This window comes from Gobius niger (assembly GCF_951799975.1).
Source record: "Gobius niger genome assembly, chromosome: 14".
NCBI lineage: Eukaryota > Metazoa > Chordata > Actinopteri > Gobiiformes > Gobiidae > Gobius > Gobius niger.
In genome coordinates this window covers 15873213-15889894 of record NC_136865.1, presented here as the reverse complement: position 1 = coordinate 15889894, position 16682 = coordinate 15873213, and the positions used below count along the sequence as shown (strand labels likewise).

Here is a 16682-nt window from a genome sequence, read left to right as displayed (position 1 = left end):
GTCTAGCTGTTCGCAGGCAGACCAAATCAATCGAAGAATACACGGATTTTGTTAGCTGAACGGCGTGTAAACTTTATTATGGTGTAAAGGCAATGTCCGAGCAATGTTTTCTAACCAGGGCATCCACCCCGTCACTGTTACCTTCAGCAACACAAAAAACTGTTTTCTTCACCTGCCTTCGAAGTTAGTTACACATTTGTCACTGAACGAGGTAAGAATAGCTTAGCTTTGCATGACTGAACTGATCAATGTCTACATTATCATGAAGTGTGTTATTAATTACAGCGGGTTGTATTGCATGTATTGCGTCTGACATACCCTATGCTGTCTCTGTAGTAAATGTGTCATACAACTAAACCCTGCAAATGAAACTTGTGTGTTTAATTATATTTTTTGTGTGATTTTGTCATTGTCTACAAAATACTATTATTTAATTTGGTGCAGAATCAGGCCTTGGAGTTATCCTGGGGAAGTGGCTCTTCAGTTTTTCTCAGCTGGACATATAATAGAAATACCTCCAACAATGAAACCCAAAGAGTTGAGCTGTGTCGCCAACTGGGAGAAAGGTTGGGCTTGGAAGATGGAGAGCCAGTAAGATTACCACATAATATGCTCTTATGCCACTTAATCTTGTATTTGGGGGTTCTGATTTTAGTACTTATGACTGTGTTGGGTCAACAGGGTTTCATAAAGCCGTGTCGCCAGGTTTCATCGGTGCATCAAGTGTTTGTGGAGCCAGTCTCCTTCGATGACTGGGAGATCTTGGTTGGTAGCTACAGTGCAGAATTTTGTAATCTATGGCATAAACCACTATGTATGTTTAATTTCTTCTCCCCTATATCCTTCCTCCAGGAGCTTCACAGTGCTGCGCTAGAGACACAGCTGCTCGATCAGATACGAGTTGTCTTCCAGAATGCTGTGTTCCCCGTTTGGGTGGACAATCACACAGCTATTTACATCCAAATAGGTGATCTCATATTATCATGTCATCAGTGTGTTACTATCGTGTAGAAAAGAGAATGTAACTATCCTCGTTCATTTTTGTTTTAATTGCAGCATCATTCCTGCCCTCTGTGCCATTTGGTCGACTGGAGCAGTTTACAGAACTCATTGTGTCCCCCAAGAGCCGCCCCAACATTAACATTGGGGGTTCACCGTTAAAAGTGAACAAGAATCAACAAAATGAAGGTTCCCAAAAAACAGACGTCTGTTCTTCTGCAGTACAGCCCAGCCACCAGTGGGGAGGAATAGCTGATCTGAAAAGCTTTCTGCGGTACATGCTAACGGGGCCAGTGAAAGAGCTCCCCTCAGTCCCGGAAATCCCCGCAGTCATCTCAGATTCTGTCTTCAGAGTGTGTGGGGCACCTCCAGACTCTCTGTGCACTATAAGCCACTTGGCAGCTGACGTAGTGCATGTATTTCCTCTAAACCATGGACCTAATGCTGGTAATTCTGGAGGTCAGTCACAGATCACGTACGGAGTGCTCTCTAAAGTTCACTTCCCCAGAGACGTCAAGGACAAGGCTAAACAAGCTTTGAATGACAAGAAAGGTGGCCTAAAGACTACTGCAGGTTCAGGCAGAGTGGAGACAGCGAAAGAAGAGGAAGACATAGTTGTGAAGGTTGTGTGCCGTGAGAAGTTCATGCACAGCAAAAGTCCTATTAAAGGGTCAATCCACAGTGGGAAGGTTTGGGTAAGTTATTGTACTATTATTGTTATTATTATATTGTTTCATTCATGGTTGTTTTTTTTTCTTTTCTGAAACATAATTGGTTGTGCTAAACTAAAAAGATATTTAATCTTCTTTCCAGATCCCAGAGCTGCTGGCCACTAAAATGAACATTGTCCCACATTCAGCAGTGAGAATAAGACCTGTAAAATCTGCTGTTAAAGTAGCTGCTATGATTCAGTTACAGCCATTAATACCAATGGTGAGTAATAGGTAAAAATGAAACCTTTATTCTTATTTCAATATTCAATCATTATCCCTGTAGTCAGAAGATGATGAGGAGCTGCAGACGGTGTTCCTCGAATGGCTCCACACTCAGAGTCATGAACCTTTAGCCTGCCTGACTGCACGCACTGGCACCATCCTGCTACATGGGGCAGAAGGTGAACAAATATTACTTATTACCTTTACTTCTGACTTATTACTTGTGTACATTAGCAATACACCATTTCTCTCTCTGTGTTTTACTTGCAGCCAAACTACAGTTTGCTTTGACTGTGCTGAAGCCAGAGCCAGCAAATGATCCCACAGATCAACTCTTTGTTCTTGCAGCCACACTCCTCAAAAATGAAGACATACAAGTGAATCAAGCTTTTTATTTTTTATTTCACTCTGTTCTGTGTTTTAATACATTTTTAATCAATATATTCATAGATAAAAAGAGATACATTAGCTGAGGCAGCTGAGAGAAATTTGGACAAAATAATCAAAGTGGAGCTTCCTGATCTCAACAGTCTTGGGTAAGCATTTTTGTAGTTGTTGTAGTTAATACTCTGTGAACTTGTGTTGTGTGTCTATAACTAAACATTTTGTTTGTTTTTGTCTTTTCGAATAGAGGCATTGATGAACTTAGTAAAAAATCCTTTGAGTTCATCTCCCACAGTCTTCTGGCAGGACCCATTTCGCAAGAACTTGGATCCTCAACACAGGGTCTTCAAGGAGGAGCTCTGCTTATCACTGGAGAAAAGGTGACACAGTTATTAGCAATAATGTCATGACTTGCATTGCTTTTTAATAGTTACTTTTTAAAAACATTGCTTGCATTGTCATTGCTTGTATTGGCCCTTAAATATTTCTTGTGATATTTTTCAAAATAACGCTTTTAGGGATTTGGTAAAAGTAGTTTTGCTCGAGCACTATGCAAAAAAGTTGGTGAAGATCTTGACGCACATGTGGAGATATTGGACTGTAAAAAATTACAAGGTACAAAATCACATTGAGTACGTCAGTAGAGGGAACCATATTAAAGTTTGTTGTAATATCTTTCAGGGAAAAGGGCAGAAACAGTGAGGCAGTTGCTGCAGGATGTGTTTGAGCAGGCGGAGTGGAAACAGCCCTCAGTGGTTCTTCTTGATGACTTGGATCAAATAACAGGAGCGCCATCCACAGCGGAGCATGAGCACGGCCCCGAGGCTCTGCTACAACAGCACATCGCACAGAGTAAGATTTGTTTACTGTAATGAGGGTAGAGACACTTGTTGGAGTTACATGACATTGTCTGTGCCTCAGGTCTCAAAGATGTAGTGGATAATGTGATTGTGCATTCAAGTCTTGTCAGTCTAATAATAACTAGTCAGAGTGAGCACTCCCTCCACCCTTCACTCATCAAGGAGCAAGGATCTCACTTCTTCCAAAGTTTTTCACACATTGAGCCTCCAGATCAGGTAATTGTTTAGAAATAAAAAACAATATTCGTATTATATGAGCAGGTATAATCGTGTTGATAAGCTGTGTAAAATACTTGATGTTTCCTAATATTTGTGTTTTCAGAGTCAAAGAGCAGATATTTTGCGTTGCCTTATTTTAAGAAAAGGTTTCTTGTCTGAGGAAACTGTTCAAACTCTTAATTTTGGAGCGGTTGCTAAACTGACTGAGGGCTATACCCCTCAAGATCTAGCACTGCTCCTAGAGCGCGCCATTCATGCTAGTACTATACATAAACACGGTGACCACCAAGGTAAAAACAAGTTCTGTAAAAGTTATTAATTTGATTATGTACTGTATATCATGGTGACCCTCCCAATTTCCAATTTTAGATGGTCTGCTATCTCTAGAAGATTTTTCTGAGGCTCTGAAAGGGTTCACTCCTCCCTCACTTTGGGAGGTAGAGCTGCACTCCCCCAGTGGAGCTGGACTTGACCGAGTTGGAGGACTGAAAGATGTGCGGCAACAGTTAATGGATACCATAATGCTCCCTGCTAAGGTTAATAACATAAAGCAATACAGGATCGCTTGCATTCATAATACTTGCATGTTGTACTCTGTTATTTTGTGTAATTTATCTATAATTGTGTTTTCTGTAGTATCCTATTCTATTCTCCAAACTCCCGATCCGCCATCGTTCAGGAGTACTTCTGTATGGAGCTCCAGGGACAGGGAAAACTTTGCTGGTCAGGGCTGTAGCCAAGGACAGTGGAATGAACTTCATCAGCATCAAGGTAAATGACAAGCGACTGGCAGGAGAGTTGTCCTATTTGTTATGCTGAGTTGACACAGAGCCATCTTTCCAGGGTCCTGAACTCCTGAGCAAATACATTGGAGCCAGTGAACAGGGTGTCCGAGATGTCTTTCAGAAGTGAGTTGACTCTCTTCTCTCATTCTGCTGTAATTAATAACTCATTTCCCTGTCTGATTGTATGAATTTGATTGCAGAGCTCAAGCCGCAAAGCCGTGTGTGCTGTTTTTTGATGAGTTTGACTCTTTGGCTCCGAGAAGAGGCCACGACAGCACTGGGGTCACTGACCGCGTGGTCAATCAGCTCCTCACTCAGCTGGACGGAGTGGAGGGTCTACAGGGTTTGTGCACAGTCACTTACAGACTCATCCAACATTTCACAGAAAAAGTGAGTTGAGCAGCTTGTGTTTGTGTAGGTGTGTATGTTCTTGCTGCGACTAGCCGTCCAGATTTGATTGATCCAGCCCTGTTGAGACCTGGGCGACTGGACAAATCTCTCTATTGTCCTCCACCTGATCTGGTTTGTTCATTAAACATTCACATGTACTATTCAATATCCAAAGATTCCTCAATATATATATATATAATATTGTTGGGTTTAAAGCTGCAGTAATGGTGAAATTGAATTATTGTGAATGCAGGAGGCTCGTCTGGAGATCCTTCAGGCCTTGAGCTCTGGCCTCTCTCTGGCAGCAGATGTGGACCTGGAGCAGCTGGCAGCAGCCACAGAGCAGTTCACTGGAGCTGACCTGAAAGCTCTGCTCTACAATGCCCAGCTGGAGGCCGTCCACTCCAGCATCAGGACCAGTCCGCCACAGGTACATTTCTGAAAATAACAACACTGTTGGAGATTATTGTACTGTTATTGTACTGTGTAACAGTGTTGCAAAAGCAATTCCCACAGTATTTGGAATTCATTAAACTTTAAAATGGTTATTGATTACAAGTAATTCAGCTTGAGTAAAAACATTTAGAGAATTGCACATTTATGTCAGTGATATTGCTGTATGATTTTGACCAAATAATTTTGTTTCAAAGGCATACGCTCATGATGTGTTGTTTCCTGTCTTTTGCATGAACAGGATATTGCCTCTGGTTCAGAGAGTGAGATGAGCCTTTCATCAATGATCTTCCCAAATCACAGTAGTGGGTCTGAGGACTCTGTTGGGGAGGGAGACGTGGGCCTAGCTCTGGAGCAGTCTATGGTTTTACTGGAATCGAGTGATCTCGTTGCTTATGAAGAAAACTGTGGCAATGTTTGGAGACTCTATTTTGGGAGTTCATATGAGTCTGAGCTGGGATACTCACCAGAGCTCGTGCTCAGTGTAAGTTCACTTTATCTCGCACTAACAATTAGCTGCAATTTTTTGATTTTCTATTACTTTCATTTTAGAACCCCAGGTGTCTCTCAGCCCCTGTCTCAGAAAGCCAGGATCTGACAGCTACATGTGCATGTGATCTCCCTCCTCTGTACATGCCCTCCCTGCACAGCAGCTGTGCGGAGCTAAGCCCAGAGCAACTGGAGGAACTCACCCAAGACATATTTATTATCAAAAAGAATTACAGGAAGGTCAGTTCTCCTCTGGTTTTGAATCATATTTTCAAGGCCTGAACCGTGACAGTAATGTGGAAAAGTGGGTTTATCTATTTAGTATGTTACGTGCATTTTTAACCATTTTAACAGAAAGAAAAAAAAAAGATTTGAAGTAATTTGTTTTAGATTTCATTAAATATATCACTCAAAAATTGTAGAATCATTATATCTATAAAAAAAAAAACAGAGATAAATGCTTAAAGAACAGTCTTTTACTTGTTCTAATCTTTAATTGTTCTAAACCTATATACAACATTTTAACATCATTAATACATTTTTGGCAAAGTTAAATGACTGCAAATACTGCTGTATATTAAACATGGGCCATAGGTATGAAAATGAACTCTTTGTGATTTCTCTTTGTCTGTAGGAGAGTTTCCAGGCGCCTTCACCGTCGAACCAGCCCGTTCTGCTTCTTTCTCAGGCTCATATCAAATCTGCTCGAGCTACAACCAAACCATCACTGAGCAGAGCCGACTGGAGCAGATACTCGAAACTGTAAGTGTCTGCTTTTACTTGTTACTTTCGTCAATATTGGGATAATTAATGGATCATGTTGAATCTGGTTTCTCTCTACGATATTTATAAATCATGGTCAGGTTTAAAGTGAATCATTCTGTCAGTGTTGTCTGGGCATCCTGAACACATTTCACTGCAGTGCATTGATATATTGTGTTTATTTTTGTGCAGGTATGAATCCTTTGATGGTTCTGGAGATGCAAAGCCACTGCCAACATTGAAACCAGGCCATCGGGTAACTTTAGCTTAAAAAAATCAACATACTACTCGCATAGAAGGCTTTTTAATTTATCTGTAATATAAGTAAATGAATTAAGATTTAAGAAGCTATAACTGTGAATGTACAGGTTAAGAGCAATGAATGTGTTAACTGGGCATTTGGTGTAATTACTGTATATAATGTAAATTAAACTTGTAAATTAATTTTTATATTTTCAAGTAATTAAAATATTTCTTGCCTTACAAGATTTGGCCCAACCACTGATTTTTTTTTTTACACGTTTTACCTGTTGCCAGTAGAGGGAGCCAGAGTGAAAGGAAACAAGCATATGATTTATTAAAAGTTCTGCAGCAGTAGTTCTTTAATTTATTACTGCAGAGATTAAATTGGATGACACATACAACAGCAGTATTGGCTGAAACTGTGTCCCATTTCTTGCTCAAAAGTTTCTGTCCCATTTACTTTTCAGTATTGAAATTTCCCTCAGTTCTCTGCAGTTTGATGGAATATTTGCAAATCTTAAGAACTTTAATGTGCGTTTGTGGCATTGAAATGTTGTATTTGGGCATTAAAAAGCACAAAATTTGACTTGCTGTTACCCATGTAAACCTTGTAATGAAATACCTTTCCCAACTTAGTGCTGCATCATCATTTCATTGAGCTTAGAGATGTTAAACACAATTTAGCAAGACACAACTGCTGTTTATCATTGTTTACTAAGAACAGAGGAAGTAAAGGCAGAACAGATGTCTTGTCTCTGCTAATGAAAGTAAACAAAGCTAATGGGCCTGTGCAAACATTCAATTCAGATTAAAGTTTAAATTTAGATGCATTACTTTACTGTGGGTGTGTAGGAACTGATCCAAGATTGGGTGCAGTGTCCAGGAGGTGGGTCTTCAAATGACTGCAGTGTTTTTCTCCCTTTTCTTGACCATACTTTGCAGTCGTCCTACACACTGGAATGGGCTGCTCCTCCAGTGGTAAATATAGCCGCTTATACTGTGCTGGATTTGGCTCAGTTCAGTGTCAGTCCCACATAGTGCCGTCTGAGGAGTCTGTGAGAAACAATATGAACTTTACCATAGGTGTTTCAACACTGTTCAAATGAGGAGAGGTTTGTTGTTAGAAGATCGAATCACAATACAAAACCTTTAAGGCTCATTGTTTAAAAAATCAGGTATCCCTTTCTTTACCATCATCCTACCTGCCGTTCCTCTTCAGCATCTTCATAGCAGGAGACTTGACCACAAAGTCAGAAGCTCATGTTTGGGGATTAGGTCATTTAATGTCATTAATGTAGGGCTTGGGAAACTTTTAACAAACCTCCACTTTGTTTCTCAATTATCATGGGGCTTTTTAATGTTGGGGTTCTGTGGCAGTAGCAGCACCTGTTTGGGTGTTTGAAGTACAGTGGAAGACTTTTGTGTAAATATTAGTGGAGTGGAAAGCATTAATTTTCTGTTCAGTGTGAGGTGAGGTTTATTCAAAACCATGTCAAAGTTTATGAATCATTTTTAATTTGAAAGCATTTAATTGAAAACTGAGATTGATTAATATTACAATAAAATCATTGAACAAATATGTAGTTTGTGTTTTTGCCCAGCCCTACAATAATGTACGAACCTCAGATACGAGGTGTCCTCTGTTCTCCCATTGCTGTCTGTTGCCATTAGGTCTTGTGAATACAAATGTACAAGTGGTTATAGATCAGCCCCATCGATAGCAGCAGTGTTGCATTAGTCTCGGAGTTCTAGTGCTATACTGGACAAATGTCTTCAGTAATAAGACTCAGACAGAGCAGGCTGCCATTGGAATTTAATACAAATGACGGTGGAAAAAACCTGGCACACTGTTGGTCTGTGACTCTTCTCCCAACATTTCTTCACACTCAGTTTGCTGTTTATTCAAGGACAATGACATTTTGTCAATAACATCTTTCGGCAATGGAGCCTGTACAACAGAGGAGATTCCAGGCCCTGCAGGACGTAGTGGCTCAGAGAGGCATTCATCCATGGATCTAAAGGGGCAGAGGTTTAGCTCCGTTGCATAATGCTGTTGTGTCTGTGGGCAAGACACTTTACCTGACTTGCCACTTGCCAAATGGCTACAATCCAGCATGGCGTGTTTATGTGCATGAGTCTCGTCTGTTTGTCCTGACCAAATACGAGAATAACATTTCTGCAATTGCAACACAGATATTTAAATGATTTTAAAAGAGAATTAATAAAAAACAATTTCATACATGGCAAGTGCAGACCTCCGGCAAAAAAAATGGAAATGACCTTGCAATGAATGGTGCCTGAATGTAATATGCTGCTGGATACTGTCATCTGATGTGGATGAAAAGTGACATTCTAGTAAAACTGAAAATGAAAAACTATTCAGATTTGACAAGTTAAGTTTTCATTGTCAATTTGTGCTAATTTTGGATGATATTTGAGGGTGAGTGATGTGTATGAAGAGGTATAAGTGACACTCCGAGTGAACCGTAATGAGAGCTGATGGAACAGCAAATGTAGCGGTGCAGGAATGCTCTGCACATAGCGGCGAGGAGTCTCTATATGATGTGATTACCGTGTGGTGGACGAGGAGGAGCTGCTGCCCTCGGGCGGCTGTCACGCACTCCACATGAAGTCTAGCACAAGTTGTAATGAGGCCAGTCAAGTCTCCTCTCCTTCTGTCTCTCGCAAACACGCACAGAGCACCAAGGACCGCGGGGAATCAAGTGCTAAAAATAGCCCTTTTTCAGTACCCAGCTTTGCGTCTTTTCTCCAATATACATTAAATATGGATGCCCACACACAGCCCTATAAGGTATAAGAATGCATGACAGTCATTACTTGGGAGTGTTCTGTTAATTGCAATCAGGGGCATCGTCGAAAATCGAAACAATCGTCCAATAAATTATGTATAGAATATATAATAATATATATGTTTGATAGAGTGACCAATTAATAAAGGTCTGGTTTAGGTCTACATTGGGCCCCAACTTCACTTTTTTGAGAACATCCTAAATATTTGGGGGCATGTGAGTAGCGCTTACAGACTCAATAACCAGTGTTGGGGGTAACATAATACAAAGGTAATGAATTACAAAAATATATGACTTTTCTCAGTAATTAGGAATATAACATATTACTTACACAAAATATGGTAATATATTAGTCATTACAATTCGAGTAACTCCAGTTAAAAGTGAATTTAAAAGTATGAACCCCAAAAGTATAAACCCCAAATAAAATGCATCATGCCAAATCCAGCTGAAACAAAAAACAAAACACGAGAGAATGGGGGAAAGTAAAGCAAAAGGAAATCTTTGATTGTGGCATTATTACTATTATCAGTTTATATTTTGCCAAAAGTAACTCAGAAGTAACTCGAAGTAGTGTAAACAGTAATATGTAATACAAACATATTACATGTTTAAAACTGCATCTACTAATATAGAATAGATTACAATTTTAAATTAATTTGCAACACTGCCAAAAACATGAATCGGGTCCCTGTTCCCCTGATTGAATAACACTGCCCCAAAGCACAAAGTCATCCACTTTAACCCTATAATGCATGAATGAAAGAGAAACAGACAAATGTACAGTTCCTAAATCTTTAATGTAAACAGCAGTTTGAGGAGCTTTGAAAAACCCTAAAGAAAAAAAACAAACATCTGAAGGTATTAAATAGGAACGGGCCGAAAATATATAAATTATACTAGAAATACAACCATGATTTGTTTTAAATTAAAAAATACATAAGACTTTCAGTCAATTTGTGGCCATATAGTCCAGAAAACACACAAAGTTAAGACAACTTCTCTTGACTTGGCAAATTCACGTTTTCAAATCACTTCCTACAAATGATAAACAAAATTATAATATTGCTTAGGAGTGCTGTGTACAGCAGTGATTACAACAAAGATGATTGGATGAGGAGCGAAAACATGGGTGCGTGGGTCTGTCTGTGGGTGGGAGTAATATGCAACAATAGCACTGATGTGGAATAATACCATTAGATTCAGGAAAAAAAAAGGGCTTTGTATTTAGTATCGGAGTGCAGACGGGGGATCCGTTTATGTGTGTTTGTAACAGTCTTCAGCGAGTGTGTGAAGCAGCGCAGAGCGGATAGACCAAGCTGCCACAAAATACTCAAAGTGAAAATGTGGGAGGCAAATACTGCTCAAGAGGACTCTTTACTTGTAACTTCCTGCTTCCTCCACACAAAAAAGCCCTGAGGAAAAAAATAATAAAACTCAAAACATAAAAAGGACAAATAGGAAGCAAAAAACTCTACCGGTTTATCTACAACGAGCGAAAACGACGGCGGCCATTTTGGAAAGGTCGGAACAGAGGGAGCACAGGTGCGTGTAAAAGGACAAACTAATACTTCCTGGTTGGTTCTCCTTGCTATGGCAACCTGAAGTCTATGTCCAACCATCGACTTCCATTTTAAGTGCAGGGAGAGCCATGAAACGCACCGTTTTCTCACTTCAAATAGTCCATCATTTCACTCACAGTTCAGTTCAGAAGTAGAATTGAGTTTTGTTCCAGTGGGTGGGGTAAGGGTCCAGTGAGAGGAGACGGTGCCCCCCGCGGTGGTTGGAAATCGTCTAGTTACAGTCGTAAACGAAGTCATAATTGCTAGGTTCTTTGGGAATCGGGGGCGGGGCTTCAGGGATCTGGATGTTCTCTAGGTCCAGTAGGCGGAGCTTCATCTCCATCGACAGCAGGGTTTCCATGTCGGATTTGGTGTAGTCGCTGGCCATTTCTTTACCCAGCAGGGCGTTCAGACCATCAGTCCATACGCAGTACTGTCGCCAAACAAAGAAAAGACAAAAAAAGGTTTGGAATTGAAAAGAGTCGGCGTTTATGCAGCAGACTAAAGCTCTTAAGCCGTCATTTGGACTGGGTTCCTTAAGTGTTGTGGCCGTTTTGCCTCTTACCTAAGACACACCATCAGGAACTAAAGATCTTCCAGCCCAGTTAACTGTCTATTCTCCTGACTTGAACAGCTTAAGCTCACTTTTGTCTACGAAGGAAAATTCCTGTACGACAAAGAGCTGGCACAGTTGGCCCATATCCTGTAAAAGTTCTTGTAGCCGCCCCATGGCACAACATTTCAGAAAGGCTTTCAAATATAAGGGGGGGGGACAGTCATTACTGTGATTGGGCTCGCCTCTCCTCAGACCCGGCTTGTACGCTTTCTGGGAGCAGGATTTTTGATAACTCATCGCACAAGTAGCCGATCATGAGGAGCATGTTTTTATATATATTAGTTTTGTCGCTCTTGTGACCTAGTGACATAAAGCCTGGAATGTTCTGCAAGTGTGACTTTAACAAACTTTGATTTCCAACTAATTCATCTTCGCTAACTTGGCATATTTTGATTACCGAGTACACTGGCTTTACCAGGTCTGACAAACAAAAGAAGTCCGGACTTACCTCATGCTTGTCTGGAGCGATAAAGTTTAAATACTCGTCGGACTCGTAGAGGACGGAGAAGGCCAGCTCTAGCACTTCCTGTGGAGGGAACAGCAGGGTGAGAGAGAAAATAAAAAGGTTAAGATTTATACTACATTGATGCTAAGTGGTCTCCCTCAGCTGTGCGGTCACCATCTGTTTGAGATGGCAAGTCACAGATGCATCAGCACAGGGAGCTCTAAAAACAAGCGTACAAAAGGAAGGAGATTTGATGTGCACATAAAACAAATGATATTAGCTTAGTGTGTTCAAAAATATGGTGTAACCATCTTTCAACAAACTAAGTTTCATTTTTAGCTTGACTTACTTCTAATTACCCCACAGCAACTTTTACTGTACTGTACGTGCACGTGTCTTCTTTTTAAGGAAGTGGCCCTATGTCTTCTATTTACTTTGTTGTGTTTTTAAAACCTCTAAGTGCTTTCTCCTTTCCTTCCCTGCATTATTCATGAACATACCGTCTTTGTCTTCTCACTGCCACATCATAATAGCAACATTAAACTTGCATGAGCATAAGTTCATGCTCGAGAATATGCAAACTACCGCGACCATAAATGTCAGCCATGACTTTGCGAAGAAACAATAAAAGGACAAAGGAGCAGCTGGCACAGGTCACTGCATCTGTGCCGCGGCAAACAGTTCCCGAGGTCTTAAATGGGATGGAGAGGACGACCTTGGAGAGTATAATTATACACAACAAGACACGGTAAAGTAATGACGAACTGCAAGTGCTTCTTATCAAGTTATAGTGGCAGGATGGGCATACACCAATCAAATAGGGTTGCACAATAGAAAAAACAAATACAATATTGAATAACTGCATTGACTATTGCAATAAATAGTAAATTAAAACAGGACCAAAATAAAGTAAAATGTACAAACCACAACAGTACTAGCCCATATACACCCATCTCTGTTTTCTCTGACGGCCTAATGCTGAAGACGAGTTATGAGCCACTGAGGTGACTTTGGCTCGTCTTGTAGCACAGAGTAATGAAATGTGCAGATGTTCTCATTGACACAGCTGTGACAGAAACACCAGACAGCCCCCTCCTTCCCATTGGGTAATTTTCCAAGACCCGTGCTTATCGACAACGCAATAAAAGAGACAGAGCGGGAAGGAGGATGCTTTTTTGTCTTCAAGGCTGTTTATCCTGGAGCCCATATATCAGCGTCTATGGGGCAGAGTGACAGGGTGTGGAGGGGAGAGTGCTGTACAATGGTCTGATGGCTCTTTCATCCTCACTGCACCTTAGAGGTCACGGTGTTTCTTCAAAGTGAAGTGAAGCTGAGGCCAAACGTGTTCTAATCACTGTTATTTTAGCTTTTGTCCAACTCTGGATGGGAATATTGTTTAGAGAGGAAAATAAATGAAAGTGTATGTATCTTTGAATTATAAGAACATTTTCACCTTGACATAGGGCAGCAAAAAAATCAGAAAAGAACAGTATTTCCACTGCAATTAGATGCAATGCATTTTTTTTAACCTCTTACCCCCCGCCTTAACCAAGCTAATTTTCTCCAGGTTAGCTTTACCCTGTTTTTGTAATATTTTTGTAGCTTTTTTTATTGTGTTATTGCTGCTTTTCCGGCATGTTTTTGTCGCTTTTATTGTCACTTTTTTGTTGCATTTTAGTTGGTTTTTTTTCCGTCGCTTTTTGGGTGATTTTTTGCCGTGTTTTCAAATTTGTTTTCCCACTTTTTTGTTGTGTTTTCATCACTTTTTTGTCATGTTTTTGATGCTCTTTTGTTGGATTTTCATCCTTGTTTTTATCGCCATTTTCAAGAAGCTTTTAGATTTCAGTAATGCCAAAGTCAGTTCACGTGGGGGTTAAGAGGATGATGATTCAGTCCACAGGGCACATATTAAGCATGTCCTTGAGTTTTAACACAGATAAACAATCACAAAATTACAAAATTATGACCAAAATCATTTCAGCTCTTCCTAACAGTGCTTTAGCACATGCTGGACATGGATTGGGCTTCAAGAATAATGACACAGTGCTATTCACTCACCTTGTTCTGCTTAAGGGCTCCCTTCTCTTTCATATGCGGACAGTCTTTGCCCGTGATCACGGCTTTTATATCTGCAACTGGCACTGCACAAAGGACACAATAATGTCATGTTACTTTTAAGAAAAGGTATGACCAAATTAAATCCTTGCAGTAAACATTCCATGACAATTTGCCCACTACTGTACAGCAAATAAGATGAAAAGGTAACCACTCACACTTGTCCTGCAGAGAGTCGTGGGGCACCTCTCCCTGGGGGCTCTCCTCCAGATCTCCGTAGTGCAGGACTTTGTGATTGGGAGACAAGCGACAGTACCAAAACTTGTCTGAAAGATAACGCGGGACAACAAAGAGGCAGATTGAGCAGATTGTGAGAAGTTAACGGAGTGAGTCAGGCACTGGCAGGAGGATCATATGGGACAGCATGAGTCACCATCAGGAGGGGAAATTAGAGCAGCGAAAAAAATCTGCCGGGAGGAAGATCCACAGATGGGCCTTGATGCCGCTTATTATGGAGGGATCTTTAGAGGCAACAAAACAGACACTTGCTCTTCGACATTTTCAACATTAGCTTGACATGGCATGCAATGGCACTAGGAATACTATACCCAACAAATATGGATATTTTATTAGTAACAATGCAAATGTGGATTTAGAGATCTGGCAGCTGCTAATGAGCTGGCATTATCACAGTTATCACAAAGTGGGCCTTGTTCGCTGTTGGCTCTTTGCTGCGGCCATTGCTTCGCGTCTAGTTCTGTGCTTCTTTACGGCTTTTCTCTGAAAGTGGGCAGAGTGCTAAACTGGCAAGAGCAAACAGAGAGAGGTGTGGCCGGCAAAACGATCTCTGCTGCCAATGGCCAGATCCCAGTGGCTGAAGACCACAGTATAGACTATAAAATGTTGACGACAACAATGACTCTACCCAAAGCGACAAGTGAAGTTATCTTCAATATCCTGCATGTTCAGGTGAAACTTGCCTTAAAGCCTTAAACCCCTATAACTCAAAGCTTTTATGGCTGAAGTCCCTCTTGAAAACAGCCTGCTACTTTGAGAGGTAGAGAGGCGTCATCTGCAGTGGAGCCAGCTAAATGAATATTTGATGTACACACTTGAGTCCTCACCGGATGGATGATTTTGAAATGGTTACGGAGGACAGGGAAGAAAGTCGAGGTAACACTGAGGTAAGGCAAAAATAAATGTGTGTATTGGCATATAATTGTTTGAATAGAAGAAGTGATAGACTTTTATAGCACTGCAATAGCTAAAAGCATAATAACATGGTAATTATAGTCATTACATCCATATAACAGTTTTTTCCCCATTATCCCAAGCTCCCATACAATTTCCACCCTATTGTCATGTTATTCTAGTCTTTTGGACTAAGAAAAAGAAAATGGCGATAGAAAATGTGTGCAGGATAGCGTGGATGGGAAAGGTGATGTTGCAGCTTTGGCCTGTAGGGGCAGCGTAAAAAAAAGAGACGCACAGTCTGCTGAAATGGGGCTACCTTTTAATCACAGCTACTAACAATTAGCTCTTGAGGTCCCGTCGAGATTGGCTTGTATCAAAATCATTGAACAAAGATATTATAATAAATATTCTTTCACCACTTTTGATTTAAAGTTTGAGAACCCCTGGTACAGTGAATTTCATGCTCTCAGAGACTAAAGCAGACTGTTACCCAGGCGAGATGCAAAGTGCACGTGGAATATAAGGATAAAAGATGCCTGAACTGACATTTGACATATATTTTACTCGACAGCACAACAGAAAAGGATCAACTGTTTTCTAAAAGGTATGTCTTACAAAAGGGAGCTTCAGCTTAGCACAGATACATAGTGTAAAGGAGGTGACTCTGACGAACGACGCTCTTTCATTGAAGGGCAAAAACTGTATTAAAAAAAACAAAAAAAAAGCCCTGCGGTAGACTGACCTTGCCTCCTGCGGCTGCTGATCTTCCTGAAGCAGGTGCCTTCACACAGACGGTTCAGTCTCTGCTGTTTGATCAGCTCCATGATCTCCGGCTGGATCTTCTCCCTCAGCTCCCTGCGGCAACAGCGCACAACACACAGGCTTCATCAGGATCAACTGAGCAGCATCAGAGAGCACGACCAAGACACTTCAAAACGACACAACATTCAAGACCTATTCAGTAGCTTCAGTATTTATATTAAAGCCACAGTGCAAAACATGGAAACAATTACAAGCATTTATTTAATTGTGTGTTTGGCGGAAAAAAAATCTTTAAAGTGCATATGACAGGTTTTAATGCTTTTAAAAATATGACTTATTTAGATGGATAACATCAGTTGCAAGTTCATCAGTTGCATAACTATCAGTTTATTTCAGTGAAGCAGCAATTTTAATCAAGACATGTTGGGCAGAAAAGTTATTTTTATTTGAATTTTGAAGCTGCTGACAGGAAGTGACATAGATAAAGGTAAAGTTCCATAGCAATTTGACTCGGTAATTTCCCATTGACTTAACATGGTTGGCACGGCAACAGTTTGAAATTGCTTGCCTCTATCTATGTCACTCCTGTCACTGTCCAATAAGGAGGTGAAACTATCCATCCATCCATTTTCTTCCGCTTTATCCGGGGCCGGGTCGCGGGGGCAGCAGTCTCAGCAGAGATGCCCAAACTTCCCGATCCACACACACTTCCTCCAGCT

The 16682-nt window shown here is 40.7% G+C and overlaps 2 protein-coding genes across 6 annotated transcripts in view; one reads left to right on the top strand and one right to left on the bottom strand.

Moving 5' to 3' along the window:
- The first annotated feature begins 3 nt into the window (after positions 1–3).
- Positions 4–6920, top strand: pex1 (peroxisomal biogenesis factor 1). Its single transcript, XM_079570610.1, has 24 exons — positions 4–211; positions 445–591; positions 682–765; positions 853–967; positions 1057–1694; positions 1813–1932; positions 1996–2113; positions 2205–2311; positions 2385–2470; positions 2566–2698; positions 2837–2933; positions 3000–3170; positions 3240–3394; positions 3501–3687; positions 3767–3933; positions 4034–4168; positions 4241–4305; positions 4383–4525; positions 4601–4704; positions 4826–5002; positions 5267–5509; positions 5578–5754; positions 6149–6276; positions 6469–6920. Exons 1-24 carry the CDS (start codon positions 104–106, stop codon positions 6545–6547), a joined length of 3684 nt encoding a protein of 1227 aa, XP_079426736.1. The 5' UTR covers positions 4–103; the 3' UTR covers positions 6548–6920.
- Positions 6921–10110: 3190 nt separating this feature from the next.
- The window catches only part of elmo1 (engulfment and cell motility 1 (ced-12 homolog, C. elegans)), a 61029-nt gene continuing 54457 nt past the window's right edge, over positions 10111–16682 (bottom strand). For all 5 annotated transcript variants that reach the window (XM_079570674.1, XM_079570673.1, XM_079570675.1 and 2 more), the window contains 5 exons: positions 15944–16056; positions 14226–14333; positions 14011–14093; positions 11956–12033; positions 10111–11324 (listed from right to left, as the gene is read on the bottom strand). In XM_079570674.1, coding sequence (XP_079426800.1) covers positions 11124–11324; positions 11956–12033; positions 14011–14093; positions 14226–14333; positions 15944–16056 — 583 coding nt within the window. In that variant the 3' untranslated portion in view covers positions 10111–11123. The remainder of the gene's footprint in view (positions 11325–11955; positions 12034–14010; positions 14094–14225; positions 14334–15943; positions 16057–16682) is intronic.

Excerpts from the sequence above, each read along its gene's own strand:
- pex1 (XM_079570610.1), top strand. The coding sequence starts at position 104 with ATGTTTTCTAACCAGGGCATCCACCCCGTCACTGTTACCTTCAGCAAC. Across the intron at positions 2,312-2,384 it reads TCAAAAATGAAGACATACAA|ATAAAAAGAGATACATTAGC; the intron begins GTGAATCAAGCT and ends ATATATTCATAG. Across the intron at positions 2,699-2,836 it reads TGCTTATCACTGGAGAAAAG|GGATTTGGTAAAAGTAGTTT; the intron begins GTGACACAGTTA and ends TAACGCTTTTAG.